General features: G+C 34.6%; 2 protein-coding genes across 3 annotated transcripts; one reads left to right on the forward strand and one right to left on the reverse strand.

Moving 5' to 3' along the window:
• Positions 1-1,600: 1,600 nt before the first annotated feature.
• On the reverse strand, positions 1,601-2,592 carry LOC104904080 (hypothetical protein). The gene has a single exon (XM_010692261.4). The coding sequence runs from the start codon at positions 2,397-2,399 to the stop codon at positions 1,941-1,943; it is 459 nt and encodes a 152-aa protein (XP_010690563.1). The 5' UTR covers positions 2,400-2,592; the 3' UTR covers positions 1,601-1,940.
• A 6,042-nt stretch (positions 2,593-8,634) lies between these two features.
• On the forward strand, positions 8,635-16,135 carry LOC104904081 (CMP-sialic acid transporter 4). 2 transcript variants are annotated; one of them, XM_010692262.4, is made up of 15 exons: positions 8,648-8,891; positions 9,245-9,302; positions 9,495-9,540; positions 9,666-9,777; positions 9,958-10,037; positions 10,255-10,330; positions 10,421-10,521; positions 10,634-10,705; positions 12,156-12,204; positions 12,302-12,343; positions 12,483-12,604; positions 13,834-13,893; positions 14,707-14,755; positions 15,327-15,421; positions 15,519-16,135. In XM_010692262.4, exons 1-15 carry the CDS (start codon positions 8,865-8,867, stop codon positions 15,568-15,570), a joined length of 1,041 nt encoding a protein of 346 aa, XP_010690564.1. In that variant the 5' UTR covers positions 8,648-8,864; the 3' UTR covers positions 15,571-16,135. The 2 variants fall into 2 exon arrangements, 1 of the variants encoding a protein (XP_010690564.1); XR_007269645.2 differs by lacking the exons at positions 15,327-15,421; positions 15,519-16,135 and adding an exon at positions 12,976-13,178 and having other exon boundaries at positions 8,635-8,891.
• The last annotated feature ends 1,709 nt before the right edge of the window (positions 16,136-17,844 follow it).

A 17,844-nucleotide genomic window follows, 5' to 3' on the forward strand; every position in this document is an offset into this window, starting at 1 on the left:
TCTAATGGTATCCTATCTCCCACATGGGAGACCAAGATTCGGATCTTGGTGGAAGCAAATTTCAATATTGTTGGAGAGGGGGGAGGGGGGAGGGGGTTGGGCTCGTTGGGCCTCTGGGTGAGTAGCCCTATGTGAGGGTAGCCCAGAGGGCAGAGGTACTTCATCTTATCACGGGTCCCCGAACGGGGCCCAAAAAAAAAATTATACGAATAAGAGTAAATTCTTTAAAAGACTTCTAATTATATGAGAAAAACTATGTATACCTCATAAAATGAGAGATGATGCATCCAAGCAAGAAACTACTAATGAAACCATCTACTACTTCTTATGAACACGCTTCTCTTAACAAACCTTTCATATAAAATAGAAAAGTGTACCACTTATTTTAGAACGGATCAAGTATATGAATACCTCATACTATTTGTCATCCGTATTTATACGATACTCTTTCTCCCCCCAGCTTGTTCTTCCACCATAACCACCACCTACCCACCACTACCCACCCACGCCAGCTAACCCACCCGACCCACCCCGCCAGCCTAGACCCCTGCAACCACCACACCCCCACAACCCCCACCTCAGAGTCACACAACCCTCCTCGATAGCCCCCTTCTCGCGCAGCTCCCGCCTCTTCTTCTTCTCCCTCTTTCTTGAAATTTTCCTTTTTTTTTTTACTGTTAATGCCTTAATGGTGGAACCAAAAATAAAATTCTGTTTCCACCATGGTAAAATAAAAAATCGATTCCGTTCATGCTGAAAAAATTATTAAATTTTAATATTTTTGAGATAACTTTTTTTTTTTTAAAAAATACAAATTTCGTATAAAAAATACAAACAATATTTAGTAAATACAGACAATATTTAATAAACCCCTGAATTTACAAGTGGCACCTGCATTCTTAAAGAAAGTCATTAGGTAGGTACGCAGACGCTGGTGGATGCATGACATAAGTTGCAAAATAGGAGTAACACTTCCTTTTCTTTCCCTATTGGAATTTGGAAATGGACATATTATCGCAAATTCAACAAAAACCAAATTTGAATCCTATGCTGTTGGTATGCTTCATATGAAAGCAACCCTTTTTCTTGCTACAGAAGTTCAGAAACATCTCTAGTTTTCCTCCTTTCTTCCCTAAAGACTTGTCTTTCTTTCATTTTGTTCAGCAGAGAATCTTTGATTTCTCTTGCTGGAGAACATAGCAGTACTTACAAATAACAATAGGAGACATTAGACATAACACTGTAGTAGATTGGTGAATAAGGGGCCAAATTAGCCTATTTTACATGGGGCAATTAATAATTTTATGCATGGCAGATGGCACACTCGATTCACCACAGCTTAGCTCTGACTACATCCGAGATCGATCAGGGCCACACACCTATGTTATGGGGCAATTTATAATGGCTGATGCTTCAAACCAAAGTTGAATGAAGTACTTTTTACTCTGTACCTCTTTCTTCACCAAAAATTCATCGAAGTTTGTGAATTGAGAAGTATTGCAAGTAATATGAAACGGGAAGTACAAAAAGCTGACTTTAACAAAAGAAATTAATCCACATACAAATTTTGGCCTTTTCCATCACTCATCTTTCAATGATATAATAAGAACGTACACCCATATTAATTACGTGTAAAAAAACTTTACAAATTACACTACAATACCAAATAATTCTACCCCAAACAACAACAAATTAAATAAAGTAACATAAATGAATACTTACTACTACAAATAATAATATAATAATCTTCTATTTACCCATCAAAAACCTACCTCCAAATCACCCACCATTTTGTGAAATCTTCTTATAATTTTCACCTCCCAAATTAATCCCCCCCAAAAACCCATAAGTAGCACATAAAATACATTGATTATTCATAATAAAGAACTAATCTTTATTAAAAAAATCTGCAATAAATGAAACAAAAAAAAAAAAAAATCTCAAGCAAAAGTAGAAGTTCTTCTGATCCCATCATACTTATTAAAAGTTTGAGGAAGAGACATATCATCATATCTCAAAAGTTTCCTAACCTCAGATTTAACCTTAAAAAAGAGGTGTCTTAAATTCCCTCTATTATGAAACCCAAGAACATGTTTTTCCTCTTCATTCATTTCCAGATCTTGAACAAAAGTGGGCTTTCTAGAAAGAACCCAAGCCCAGCCCAAATCCCACCATTTCTTGATGGAACTTCCAGCATTTTCTCCCATGGAGGAGAGAGATTTGGACCTGTGTAAAGCCCATGAAGTTGCAGGAGAAGAAGAGATAGAAGGGTGAAGTTTAAGAGAAAGAGAAGAAAGTCTTCTTCTTAAAGATGGTTGATTATTATCTGAAGGAGATGATGAAATTGGTAAGGATTTGTTTGTAGTTCTATGTTGAATTGTTTGAACAATTGAGCTCATTTTTTTGGATTTTTTTTGAGGAGAGAGAGAGAGTGTCGGTTTAGAGGAGAGAGAATGAGAGAGGGACTGTATGAAGGAAATGGGGGATGAGAAAGAAGATGGAAAGAACAGAACAGCTATAAGGTTTTTGAAAACAGGCTGGCTGATTCCTTCTTTTGCTCTGCCTTCATTTTAAGGCATAACAATTAACAACAAGAGGAAGAATGGAAGGTGGGGTGATCATGGTAGGGTCCTTTTTTTTGCCTTTTTGTATTCTTTTGTAATACTATGATATGAGTAAATAAATAAGAGTAATATCTGTACATGACCACTTTTATAAAAGAAAATTCATTTTTTCCCCCAATGTCCAATGAAGAGTTGTACTCCCACATTGGTGGTTCGTGCTTTTTTATCTATATGAGTTACGAAGACAGTACAATAAGCGGTGAGAAGATGTGAACATGTAACCTATTATTCACAAGCCTGTGCAAACTACCCACTTGCATAATACCTCGAATGTTTTACGATCCCCTAAAACAAGAAAAAGAGAAAACACTTTATCTCATATCTCCCTTGAAGATGGCAATATTCCATTCAAGTTATAGGTGATCATGGGCTGTGCCGGGCCGAGTTCAGGCCGGACCGCGGCTAAAAAATTGCCCATTAGTCGGGCCTGGCCCAAATTCGGGCCGAATTTTTGTGTCCAAAGCCCGCTATTTCGGGCCTAAATTAGCGGGCTTTGCGGGCCAAAAAATAGACTAAAAGATCGTTTTTGACATGCCCAAAGCCAAAAAAAAAATACGGCCGGGCCAAGCCCGCATGCCGAAAAATTCTGCCCAAAACCCGGCCCAAAAACGGGCCGAACCGGGCCAAAATGATCACCTCTAATTCAAGTCTCCAAATTCTTCTCGTCCTTTAGTTGCAACTTCCATAAAAAAATTATATTTTCTATAATCCATTATTATGCAATTATCATTAATTTTCTTGATTTAACCACATTTTCTAATAATACTTTCATTCTTTCATCTTCCTCTCTCAATCTTATTTTCTATGTCAAACTAAATTGTTAACCCCTACGTATTTTCACCCAACCTTAATAATTTCTCAAACAACATCATATGAATCAGAAGTTTGATTGCAAAAAAATCAGATTCATAAATATAAATGCATTTGATTGATTTAAAGTACTCTCCAATTCTCTATACTCAAATCTGAGCAATTTCATCGCCAAATAATTTGAAGAAAATTCTGATTCTTGTTTTGAAGATGCAGATTTTCGTTGGTGGCAATTTATATTCTACATTTCTATAGTTTATGGAATGCGTAACTTTTAGTATTTTGTAATTTATTCTTTAGTTCATCTTGGTTAATTTCAGATTTTAGTGTTCCACTATGTGAAATGGGTATTTTGGTGCTTCACTTGAGTCTTAAAATTTTTTGCTGCCTTTTTAAAAAATTCAGTTTTGTATAAGTTCTGCCATTATATGAAACAGATGAATGTTTTTGCCATTGACAGTTCGAGAGATTACTTTCACATATGCTTTTCTGGGATGATTTTTTCTTTTGCTTTCTAATCACAATGAACCAATTTTGTGTAATTTAATTGCCTATAAAATCACATATACCAATTATGTTTTTAATTGGTTCACTGTACGATTATAGGATGAAAAATTCCAAAACAGGAGTTGAACATTGTAGAACATTTGTTTGTAATAGGTAGGGGTGTGCACGGGCACAGGATCGGACCGGAACCGTCTGGATTGGAATCCGGCATTTCCTTGGACGGGACCAGATCAGACCGGAAAAATTTTTGTCCTGTCGGATTATTTTTTTTAAAAAAAAATCTTCTTTTATTTTATTTAAATATATTTATAAACTATATATATCAAAAAGTAATAATTTTAATAATAATAATCCTAAAAAAATAAATAGTAGGTTTTTAAAATTTCTAACTTGCTACCTTTTAATTTTTATTTATCATATAAACTTGTATTTACTAAAATAATAAAAATTCCGATTCAACCGATCCGGTCGACCAGATTCATGATATTCGGCGGACCGGGGACCGGAATCTCCGGTTTGGTCTGATCCAAATTTCAATTCGAATCAATTTGTGCACACACCTAGTAATAGGGTTCCATTTTTAAAATTAGTATAAGATTAAAATAGGACCTTCGAAATGTTAAAGACAACCCTAATTAACACCAAAATTTGTCCATTTATGAATTTTTTTTTTTATCTTCGCTACCGTCTAATAGAGGATTAAATTCTCACCTCTTGCACATACAAGTATACAAACAGGGCCGTGAATGGGCTGTGCAAACAGACCCATTGCACAAGGCCCCCAAGTCAATAGGGCCCCCAAATCAGTTTATAATTATGTTGTTATGATAGAATAACAAAGGTTTATGTTGTAGCACATTGGTACTACCTTATATTGATTCATTGTCTTTGTATTTAGTCAAGGGTTCAAATCCTACAAGGTAGCTTTTTGATCCCTTTTTTTTCCTCTTTTATTTATATACCATCAAACTAATAAAAGCAAGTATGCTTTTCTCAAAAAAAAAAAATCAAGTATCATTTTCGTGGAAAATTACCAACTCTAGAAATTTATCTTTTTTTTTTTTTACCAAATTAACTCTTAACATTTTTCATTTTTTACATTCAAGTTTTAAATAATGATAAAGATTTCTCGTTCTTAGGTAGTACTCCCTCCGTCTTTTTTTATTTGCTACATTTTGCCATTTAGGGGTGTTTCAATTTATTTGCTACATTTGCAAATATTTCCATATATAGTACATAGGTCCCACACTTTATTTACAAATTTGCCATCACTCCCTCCTTGATTTTGTAAATGTTTCCATATATAATACATAGGTCCCACAATTTACCTATTTGCTTTTTTGTTAATTCCATTTATGTCAATGGTCCCCACTCCCTCCTTAGTCTTTGTGAAAAAGTGCTTGTAGCAAATAAAAAAATACGGAGGGAGTATTAGTTTATTCTCAACTATGAATTTTGTCGTTTGAAATAACAAATATGACATTATATGCCTCGTATGTATTTTCACATATGTCGTAGTTATATATTCTAAAAATTTTGGGGCTTAAATTTAAAATTAGCACAGGATCCCTGAATTATTTAAGACGGCCATGTATACAAATATACATCATGAGACTTGAGAGTCGGACTGTTCTTTGCTGGCATGGGTTGGACTTTGGAGCATGGACGTAAAGTTTTTCTTATCAAGGTATTTATCATTCTATGGAGGACTAAACAAATAAAATTCGAGCAAAGTTGGGATAAACCGTCGCACCTATTTCCTCACGAGGCGGGGAATAAGTCATAACTTATAAGTGAATGAGAATTCGCGGGAATGGAAAAGCGAGTAATTCATACGTGGCAAGAGCGGTGTCGTCATGCATCTGAGGGTGGGACCATGTGAAGCTGTCGGTTGACATTACCGCCGACACAATCATTTCTCAATTTTTTTCTTTAAAATGAAAAAAAGAGAATTTATCTCCTGCTAATTTTCTCTTTTTGTACGTACTATGGGGTCAAGGGAGTTAAGGGCCGTCTTACGAGTTGGCCCAGGCCCTAAAATCTAGTAGCTAAATAAATCTAGCATCTTTTACTCTTGTAAGTTGTAACTAGTTATAAGGTTCGTGTTATGCATTGGTTAAGAAAAAAATTCATTTATTATTATAATACTTTATAATAATAATACTAAATACAACTTAGCCTAATGGTTAAAACTTTATTATATGTATTTGAGGTCTTGGGAGCAAACCCTATAATATACAACTTAGCACCATGTTCTTTTTTTACATATGTTAAGACACTTTTCTTATATAAGTAAATTTTATAAAAAGTTAATATTTGAATTCTTATATTACGAGGAATTTAATAAAATTCCACTTGTCTATATTTTTTTTATATAATGGTCAGAGTAAATTTGTCAAAATTAGTTGATTAATAATGTCCAAATATCAAATGATGGTACTAATAGAAATAGAGGAAGCATTATCTTTTCAATTGACCCAAGTCCAATCGTGCAGTAAACTATGTTGTAGTGTTATGTCAAATTTTCTAGATTCACTAGGATGTTAACCCCATTCATAGATAGTTAATTTTTCTATTTTATTCTTTTGACAAGTTACAGTATTAATATAAGGCTTTCCTTACTTTTGTATTTTTTGCATTCTAAAAAAACTTTCACTAGTAATCAACTAACCACTAATCAATATCACTTTGTGAATACAGATGACATTGTGTTGAATTGGATTATATTATTTAAATTTCATATATGATCATTCTATGGGGACTTGACTCGCACTTTTTAAAATAAGATCTCAACTAGGATTTTTCTTGGATTGAGATTATATTTTTATCCTCATATATATCATGGGCACAATTAATTTATATTCACATTATTCTTGTCCATCTTGCTCCTCATCTCCTTACACATCAATTAGAGAATTATAACCTTAATTGACTATGATATATATTTCAGTTTTAACGAATGAAGGTAAAAACAAATAGCTAGTGTATAGCTCAGAAAAATCGTAAAAAAAAAAATTGTTACGTTCATTTAATTTTAGCTTACCTGTTTTACATAAATGTACAAAGAGGCTAGAATAAAATAAAGACGATGTAAAGATTTGGACAATTTAACCCTATATTTGAACAACCATAAAATGAGTTGAAAATTTGTAATAAGAGTATTTTACCCTCGAGTCCTATTTGCTCCACTTACCTTTTTAGCAATCTCCACGATACATATTTGACCATTAATATTATCAACTATATATATGAACTCGAGGGTGGTGGCACTTTTTCACTAACTTGAAAAGCTTTTCAGGTGGATGAGCAGGCTGGTGGCAGGAAAAGCAACAGGTAAAGGTGTAAGCCTCTAGTTTTAGGTTGCCTAAAGCTCAACACGGATGGTGCCTAGAAAGATGATTGGCCGATGGCCGGTATTGGTGTGGCTTTTAGAGATCACAAAGGTCGTTGGGTTTTTGGTTTCTCTAAAAGGTGGATGCGGCTTCGGCGTAGGTGACGACTGTTGGACAGATCGCGTGTGATGGCTGCTATTCAAATCTAGAGGCGGAGTTTGATGCTTTGAATGTGTACTAACTTCTGTCTAAGCCTCAGGTTGTTGAGAACCACCCGCTGGGAGTGGTGGTGATGGACATTTGCATTCTGCTTGGTCACGAGTGGAAGGTGAATTTTGTTCACACTAAGGCTATGTCCAGTTCACCTTATTTTTGCTTATTTCAGATCTAATCAGATAAGAAAAAATAAGTTCAGATTAGACCAGATCAGATCAGATCTTGCTTATATTTAAAAATCATTATTCTATTAAATATCTTTCATTACATATTAGTAAAAATTATAATAATTGAATATTAATAAAGTACTCATTGAGACGAATCAAACAAGACCCCACATGACTATATTTTTTCTTATATATTGAGAAAAATCTAAAAGATAAGATCTTGTAAATCAGATCAGATCAGAAAAAATAAGTTCAGATCAGATCAGATCAGATAAGTTCAGATCATAAAATTTCAGGTGAACTAAACATAGCCTAAGAGATGCTAATATGGCAGGTGGGGGGAAGGCCTGCAGTGGGGAGGGGCAAGGGTGGTGGGGGTAATGAAGTTTGGGTGGTTAGGACATTAAGGTGAGGTGGGGTCATGTGGTGGGGTTAGGGGGACTGGGGAGAGAGGGGTTAATTAGGATTTGAAAGTATTAACTAGGTTTAATAAGAGTTAATTAGGATTAATTAGTATTGATTAGGTTAGTTAGGGATTAATTTTGTTTATTTATCCTTAATGACTAACGGAGTTAACGACCGTTAGTCATTAAGGGTATTCTGATGATTTTTCCAAACCACATGGTACTTGGTGATTTTTGGAAAACGCGAGGGTACCAGGTGAATATTAAGAAACTTTAGGGATACCTGGTGAACAAACCGTTTATAATATGATGCGTTTTTTGTTTTTTGTTTTTTTTTAAAAAATGTATCAATATAGTTATAAGAAAATTAATATTTAAATAATACAAGTCATTATAAATCTAAGTACTTAACTAGTATCTCACATAATGTTATTAATTTTAATGATAAATCAATAAGATTTCATAATCACAAATTTAGTCAAACACATTATGGAATTAAGGACATTCCATAAATATGGTAAAATGGCTCTTAAGTCCCAAAAACCCAAACGGCGAAATCCAACCCAATGCTTACATTACACGCATAAAGCCCAAAACCCTGATTTTTCATATTTCGTTTGGCAGCAAATCAGATCTCACAACTCCGTACAATCTTCAAATTTTTGCTTCTTCAGACACGAAGTGAACAAATGAACATACTCACATACTCACTCTAGACTACAGTGAACTGTGACTGACGACGTTGTGTAATCAATCTCTTTTCAAGATCAAAATCTCATCACATCTTGCTTTTCTTCTTCTCTAATGGAGTATCGCAAGATCAAGGATCAGGTGTTTTTCTCTCTCCTCCTCCATATTTTCCTCAATTGCCTGTAATTTCCTCATCATCTCATGAATCTTGTTTCTTTCATCAATGGCAGATTTTCTCCAATTTTATCTGGAATTTTGTTTTTACTTATAGTTTGTTCAATTGATTCATTTCATTTTTATTATTATAGTTGCATTATAATGGCGATTTATCTCCTCGTGATTATTGAAGATATTTAAGCTTTGCTATTGTATTCATCTTCGTTAACCTAAATTGTTACATCGTTTAATTTTTCGATATATTGCTGCTTCATTTGATTGCTGTTAATTAAGCGCAAACAGAGGATTTGATTTTCTGTTATTTAAATTTGTTTTAGGAGAAAGACGAAGAAACCTCTGGTGACCTAGAAATTCCGCGAGGAAAAGCTAATTCAGGTATTTAATCCGTTAATTTGACTTGAAATTACTGAACTAGCCAAATTTTATAATCTCTGGTAAATTTGATTTAATAAGAGATTATTGAAGTTGCAAAATTTGCCAATAGCTTGATACTTAACCTTGCAAAATTATAGTGTTCAACTTAAGCTGATAATTATGAATTCATCTGGTATTATATGAATAATGTAGCTGCGTTGGGAGGATTGTCGGGCGGAAGATCTCAATGGAAGCGCAAGTATGTTTTATATCTTGTAACTTAGCTGATTTTAACATTACATTATTATGTTGAGAACATAGGGGAGATCTATTGTTGCTAAAGTAATCGCTCTTGGATCTTTGTGTTTCTTATTATGAGCGTAGGTCGCTGGTTACGTTTGCACTGACTATACTTACTAGTTCACAAGCTATACTTATCGTCTGGTCAAAGAGAGCTGGGAAATATGAATATAGTGTTACAACTGCAAACTTTTTGGTGAGCATTTTGTTTTCGATTTATAGTCTGTAACCATGTTCCCTTTTCGTGCTGTTTGTTAGTCATTATAATACCAGGAGCTAATTTTGAGGAATCATTCTGCAAGCTCCAAGTATTCCTGTTTGGTATTCTGCTTCAACTTTGAAATTTTAAGTTCTGACCATGTTTCTTTGCTTCCAGGTTGAATCTTTGAAATGTGCATTATCACTTGTAGCCTTGGCCAAAAGCTGGAAAATTGAAGGTGTTACTGAAGATAATAGGTTAGTTTTTATTGATTAAAGTTGTCCTCCTATTACCCATCAAATATCTTATCATTGAACATGATTGAGAATTCTCCTCTTCACATGCATACTACCAGAGGAAAAATAGGTTGTTTTTGAGATTTATATATTCAACTTTCCCATTTGATCTTATTGTTTAAGCATCCATGTAGAATTGTGAGGCTGATTCCATGTTTCCATATTGCTGTCATGTTAGGTTAAGCACTACAGTGGATGAAGTCAGTGTATATCCTATACCTGCAGCACTTTATCTTGTTAAGAATCTGCTCCAGGTATCAAGTCTTCTGGTTGGTTCGTTACTGCTAGTTTAAGGAAATCGTGCTGCTGTGGCTTCTCACTATATGTTCCCATGACATGAACAGTATTATATCTTCGCGTATGTGGATGCTCCAGGATATCAAATACTGAAAAACCTGAATATAATCAGCACTGGTGTTCTCTATCGTATCATTCTTAAGAAACAGTGAGCCCGTTATTTTTTCCCCCAGACTTATAAGTAATTAAGTATCACTTTTTGTAACATGACTGCTGAAATTCATAAATGTCTGAGTAATTCTACTTGCAATATTTTTCAGGCTAAGTGAGATCCAATGGGCAGCTTTCATTTTACTTTGCGCTGGCTGCACCACAGCACAGCTCAACTCAAAGTGAGAGTCTTAATTCTTTTGGTATGATCTAAAATGGTTTGCTAAGTGGGTTGATCATTGATGATGTTGTCAGTGGTATATTCAGGTTATCAACAACAAAATCAATAGGCTCCTTAGTTTCATTTGGCAGTTGACAGTTTTCCAGTTTCTGATGTTTTCATGAAGAGAAAAAGGAAAAAAAATTAGCAAGGATTGCACAGAAAGTGCAATAAGAGGTGTGAAACAGACACATTTTTAGACTATACATCAATTGAGTTTTACATTGATTAGAATGGTAGAACAATACACTAGGACCTAGATAATTTTCTTCCCGGTGCAACTTTCTTAAATCAAGAGGTACAATTGTTTAAAAGAACCTTTATTGTTCATAACTTCTGGAAAGTACGAGCTTGATAACATCCACCGAGTTGTGTCCCCAAAATATATCATAATAGATGGGAAACGTGAACCCCCCCCCCCCCCAAAAAAAATAAAAATAAATCCGTTTGAACAAAAACCAAGGATGTAATATAAAGTGGGCTTATCCATCTTGAAATCAGGAAACGGGTTGATGTACGGTATACCTCCCTCTTTAACTCCTCGATGGCAGCCTCACTCCTTAACTAGGTTCAACCTTTACAAGACCCACCAGCAAAGTTTTTAAAATCGGGATTCTACTCTTTGAATCGGAAACGACCTTTAGAATCGAATCGTAGAATCTTAAGATTCTACAAACACGTATAATCAAGATATTACACTCAATCTTCATTGAATGTGCTAAAATTATGAGTCAAAAAACCTAAAAATTGGAAAAAATAGTTGTTTACCTACTATATTGGCAATAACTAACAATATATATATCTATTATTTGCTTTGTTAGCATGATTTAAATTTGCGAGGTTTTTGCTAGTCAAAAGAAATAGTATAGAATCGTGAATCGAATCGTCTACCATATGTTGAATCGTAAAATCGTAAGATTATAACATTTGAATCGTGATTTTAATAACTGTGGGAGTAGTATATATATTTTACAAGCAAAAAGGTACTATAACTTGTGGTCACATGCATGAATCCTACTACTATTGGTTCCGAGTAAAGGACATGTCTCACTATGCTCTATGTAGGCCATCTCTTGTCTTATCACCTTGCAATATTTTTTCTTTGGTTGACCTTGTTTACTCTAAACCTCTTAATCTTAATTTTAATTTGTCACTCCTCACAAGAGCAACTGGATGCTGCCTCTTAAGTCTTAAGACATTGGAACCTTCAATTTGGCTTATCAAACTTGTAGTTTAGAAATTCCTTATAGAAGTATGTGTTTATTCATTAAAATATATTTTTATAGGCCTTAAAATTTTAATTAGTTGATAGAGCTCAGCTAGGGAACTTTTGACAGTTTATATTCTGTAACCTGTACCTTGTTTTACTTTTATGTGCTCTCTGCTCAATAGCATTCTTCGCATCCATGCAGCTCTGATCGTGTTCTTCAAACTCCACTATATGGTTGGGTGATGGCCATTGTGAGTTTTGTAAATCTGAGGAATTTTTCTGATAATTTCAGACTAGTAACGAACATTGTTTATCATTCTTGGAATAATGAGTTGTATTTTCTTATAGATCATGGCTCTTCTGAGTGGGTTTGCTGGGGTATATACAGAGGTAACTAAAGCTGATATAACTCGTCTATTAGCATTATTTAATACAAATGTGTCAAAGGCTCTTTTTGTTGAGCATTACAGAGGTAATAAACTATATTTCGCTTGAATTTTGCGCTGATGAGCTTATTCTGTATTCCCAGGCAATAATAAAAAAGCGTCCCCAGAGAAACATAAACGTGCAGAACTTCTACTTGTATATCTTTGGAATGATTTTCAATGCCATTGCAATAGTAATTCAAGATTATGATGCAGTTGCAAACAAGTATGTTATCTTTCAGTATCTGCTATAATATCTATAGTTTTCTGTTTGCAGGTGTTTATTAGTTCTTTTTCTATGTAATTGGGAGAGGGGAGGGGGGTTCCATGAATGAAGCAACAAAGCAGGATCTGATTGAATGCTACTAGGCTGTTATGATTAATTGAATTGAACTGTGAAATTCCTGTTTGTTTGTGATTGTGAATCAGATTGATGATATATATTTAACTGGTGTATTAGTGATTGCTTGCTAACTGATAAGCATGAAGATAGTGCTTACAAATTTCTTGTGGAACTGCTATAGAGCTGCTTCTTGATGTTTGCCCGGATTCAAATTTGATGATGTTTAATTATAAGGGTGTCTTCTTCCAACCTAGGAACATTTTTTTTTGTGAAACATCTCGGGTTCAGCTCAGTAAGCTAGATAAAGATGGATTTTCGGAGTGCTGGAGGAAGCTATAGCATGTGTGGGGATTCCATGGAATGATCAGTGCCATGTGATATTTGTTATATTAATACCTGATAGATCCCAGAGTGGTGAGAGATAGTCTTGCAACTGGTGGTTTGGATTGTTTCAAAGGTGGGATGAAAGCTCTAGCCGTTTACTTTTTTTCTTTGGTGAAATGCCATTTACTGTTTCATTGCCCTTCTTGTCACCATGCTTCGTGCTGTGTGCTTTGCTTGCTGGGGATACTAGAACTGAATAGGAGTTTTGTAGAATGCTGAAGAACATGAGTGGGGATTAACTATCTCATAGCTGCCATCTGCGAAACCTGGCTGGACAGGATGAAAGAAGTTCCAAGGTAGTCATAGACCTATTTATCTATTGCAGCTATTGTTTTCGAATTCCAAGATCAATTTGCTGCTGTAGAATATTTTGAAACGTACATGGGCCCTATGCTGTGCACTAAACTTGGCCTAAATTCCTATGTGTTTTTGTACTGTAATCTGTAAGCATCGCCCTTGTTTTACTTGGCAATATCTGGAGCTGCTAATTGTCATCTCTGGTAGCATGTCAATATAAATTACCATTCCCCAAAACAGTCAGAAGCCTATGCTATGACCTTCCTTTTTGTGTAGGTATATTATTTTCTTTATCTAATCAATTTTGTCAGTTGTGATATCTAAGTTAAATAGATATACGTGAATCATTATATTTTCAAGCATTTTGATGCGAGATCGCTAATGGCCTCAACATGTCTTGTAACTGTGTACTCTCTCAATTTTTTTGGCAGGGGTTTCTTCCATGGCTATTCATTTGTTACTGTACTCATGATTGTAAATCACGCACTCAGGTACATTATATGTAACCTCTACTAGATTTCGCTGATTGAAATATAAAATAATTTTTGCTCCAACCTCAAATAAATTTCAGTTAGGATCGAGTATGCATATGAAAAGTTGTAGTAGTGGAGTGTAGGTTTTTTGTAGATTGTGTATGAAGTTGATTCAAAAATTTGTAAGTAAATCGATAGAAACGAAGGTAAGTGATTGAAAGTGTATGATTGTGGGAGACAATTAACTGATGTGATGAGAGAGAAACTGGGAGAAAAGGGACAGGATGGGCACACAATATGGTAAGAATGGGATAAGTATTCAATTATGGTAACGAGTCATTTTTTTTTGACTGACTAAAAAGGAATACAAGAAATTAATTCGAGGACGGATCTTGAATAACTGCTGTGTGTTCCATTTTGGTGAGTTATGCCCTCCATATCACAATCTCGGTTCAAGTTTTAATTAAAGACGCTGAGTGTGTGTGTGAGAGAGATAGTTATTGCAGGAGTTGTTCAATCATGGACAAGTTCTCACAGTGGTTGAGATACGTATATATTATAGACAAGGTATCTGCAAATCGTGGTACATGCTAGGAGGCTGTGTAGGAAATGTTTGTAAGCTACTATAGGTGCCTAGAATGGTTTCTCAACTAGTACTTGATACCTAGCTGTGCCAGTGATGGGTGCCTTGTGCACTGGGTCCTGGTTTATGGACTGTCACTTGCTCCCACTCCTCCCCGCCGCCTCTGTCGTTCTGCTCTCTCCTTTGTACTTAGACCTGTCATTTTTTTCCCTATTTGGATAATGAACTTTTTAATCTTTCTTATGTAGTGGCCTTGCAGTCTCGATGGTGATGAAGTATGCTGACAATATTGTGAAGGTAAGGCTTGCTCCATCATTTTCAATTGTGGCGATTTCTTGATGGCTTGAATCTTTAAGCTTCTTCCTCTTCATAATGAATTGCTCCATTGAGTTACTTGTAGAAGTGAATCTAGCCAACGAATACTAGACAATTAAAATGCTATTTTCTGTCCTGATTTTTTCACCAAATTTGTTTGATCTGTGGCTTGTCTGCTGTTCCTTGTTTACTAATCCTTGTATCTTTTCCTTTTTGCAATGCTTGATCAAATGTATAAGCCAAAGAGTGTTACTTTCTCCCTGGCTATTTGATTTAATTGTAGTTTAGGATGCTAAAAAAAGTGTGTTCATGAGCCTTCTCAGGAGTTGCTGTGGATGAAGCATATTTCGTGTTTCCACAAACTTTCACTTGTGCCAAATTACTATAAAGAACAGTTATTGCTTTGCCGAGCATGACTTTTGCTTTTATAGTACTTGGCTTACGCATGCTTTATCTAAATTTTGATGCCTCCAAACTCCCTGTTTTTTACTTGCATGCTTCATCTTAAGTAGATTTCTTTGAAGTGCATTCTTAGATGCGTCTCATTTTGCAGGTGTATTCCACTTCGGTGGCAATGTTGCTGACAGCGGTTGTCTCTGTTTTCCTGTTCGGGTTTCATCTTTCCCTTGCCTTTTTCCTTGGCGCTACGTAAGTAACTGTCTCGTGCAGTATTTCAGTGATTTATACTATTGTATTTCCTTCCACTATTATTGGAAAGATTTTCTGATTAAGCATGTTTTGCCAGTGTCGTGTCTGTTTCTGTTTATATGCACTCAATCGGGAAGGTGCAAAGATAACATCAACTCCTTTCTTCATAAATTTTCCCGACCGAGCTTTTCAAATCCATGCTAATACAATGAGACGGATGATATGGTGGATCACATATAGACTGGCATATTGACAATGTCTTAAGCCACTTACATTGCCGACTCTTCTGGTTCTATTATGTTTCTAAATCAGTGGAAATGCTTTCTCTGGTCTCTGCCTTCTCTCTGGCTGAAGCCATTGATACTTTCGGCGAGACTGCAACCTGTCAATACTTCCTTATTGAAGGATCGGAGCATATAGTATTTGGCCATATATATGGTTTAACTTTGTATTGGCTACTGTAAATGTCAGATGCAGTCCAAAGCCATCTCTGTTAATTTGCTGATTCATTGTAGTCAATTTTTGTATAGTATGCATGCTTCCTCATATACTACGTGCCTAATTGGCTTAATCTGTAATTCAGATGTCGTTCTTGTATTACCTTATACAACATCTCAATCTTGGATATAATTTGGATAATCAGAATTGAATTTCAAGTTAGTAACTATGTTTATCAAAAAATTAAGGTGATGTTTCAAATTACATTTTCAAATATTTTATGGTTCGTGGATAATTGTTTGTTTTTGTCTTATTGCGTTCAGGGGCGGATCCAAGATCTACAGTTAGGGGTAGCGTAATATCACGATTATTATATCTAATGCCAAAAAATATGCATATCCACAGTTTCATTAGGGGTCCTTTAGAACAAAAAATGTACTGAGATATTACTATCTTGTTTTCTCTTCATAATTTAAAATTTTTTTTACACAACACAAAAATACAAAAGAAAATTATTTTCGTGCACTCTACAAAATCATATTCTTCGCTTTATTGCATTATTGTCCATAGCGTCCGTCATTTCTTTGTGATTGCATCTGATCATTTTATTCACACTCCACTTCTATTGCGCCAGTGTTTGTCTCAATTTAATTAGTGCAGTCTTCCTTTTTCCTTGTTAGTGAGGCAATATGAAATCCTACACTCTTATACCATCTGACCAGAAGGATGCAACAAAATATCTCCACTTTACAGTGATCTGGTGATGTTGAAGTTTGTAGAGCTACATGAAATGATAGTGGTGTAAAAGTTGGTAATGTTAGAAGTTGGCAAAACTATAGCAAAAAAATAGAGATGAAAGGTTGGTGATATTGAAGTTGGCAGAGCTACAAGAATAGATTGAGGTGTAAAAGATGGTGAGTGGCACATAAACACTAGAAGGAATCATCGAGCATCTTTAACATCCCACGTTTTTCAGTTTTATTCAACAATATTGAGGAATCAATTTGCGACCAACATAGCGGTCGCTAAGACCCTTTGCGACCGCTTAAAACGGTAGCGAAATTTTTTGCTACCAATAAAGCGGTAGCTAAACTAGATTTTTTTTTCAACACATTTCAGGTGTAACATGTGCTACCTCTTGTTACCAAGTAGCTCCGCCCCCTGATTGCGTTCATCTATTGACATCAGACATCAAACATGAAATCCAAGGGGTTTCAACATATTTTGTCAAGCCATTTTCAATCCTGAAGTTTCCCATTAGGCTGGTTCGTATTATAATTTGCAACGGTAGGGGTATAAGTGGATTGAATTGAATTTTGCGAAATTCAAATCTAGTCTAAAGTTAATTGGACTCGATAAATTGTGTCGCAGTTCGATCCAAACATTTTTTTAGTCCAGTCCAGTCTAGTTTGATAATTTTTCTTGAGTTAGGAATCCAATCCAGTCATGTCCGATTATTATATTTTTTTTTTCGATTTAGGTTATATGATTCACAACGTTTTCTCATAATTGAATTTGAAAAATCAAGCTTATTATATCTATTTTATAAAATAAGTCACATACATCTTTTATATTATATGTATAAACATTAAATATATATATATACATTATATATATAAATATTGAATATATATATACATATATATATATACATATATATATATACATATATATATATATATATACATATATACATATATATACATATATACATATATATACATATATACATATATTATCATATATACATATATATACTATATACTATATATATATATATATATATATATATATATATATACATATATATATATATATATATATATATATTTGGACTGGACTGGACTCATTGGACTCGAAAGGGGGTGAATCGAAATCTAGTCCGAAAAATATTTGGACTCGAAAATTTGAGATCGAGTCCTGAACAAAAAATTTCGGTCCAATATAGTTCGACAAGTTTGGACTGAACTGAATTGGACTCGGGA

The sequence above is a fragment of the Beta vulgaris genome, chromosome 9 (assembly GCF_026745355.1).
Source record: "Beta vulgaris subsp. vulgaris cultivar EL10 chromosome 9, EL10.2, whole genome shotgun sequence".
Classification (NCBI taxonomy): Eukaryota; Viridiplantae; Streptophyta; class Magnoliopsida; order Caryophyllales; family Amaranthaceae; genus Beta; species Beta vulgaris.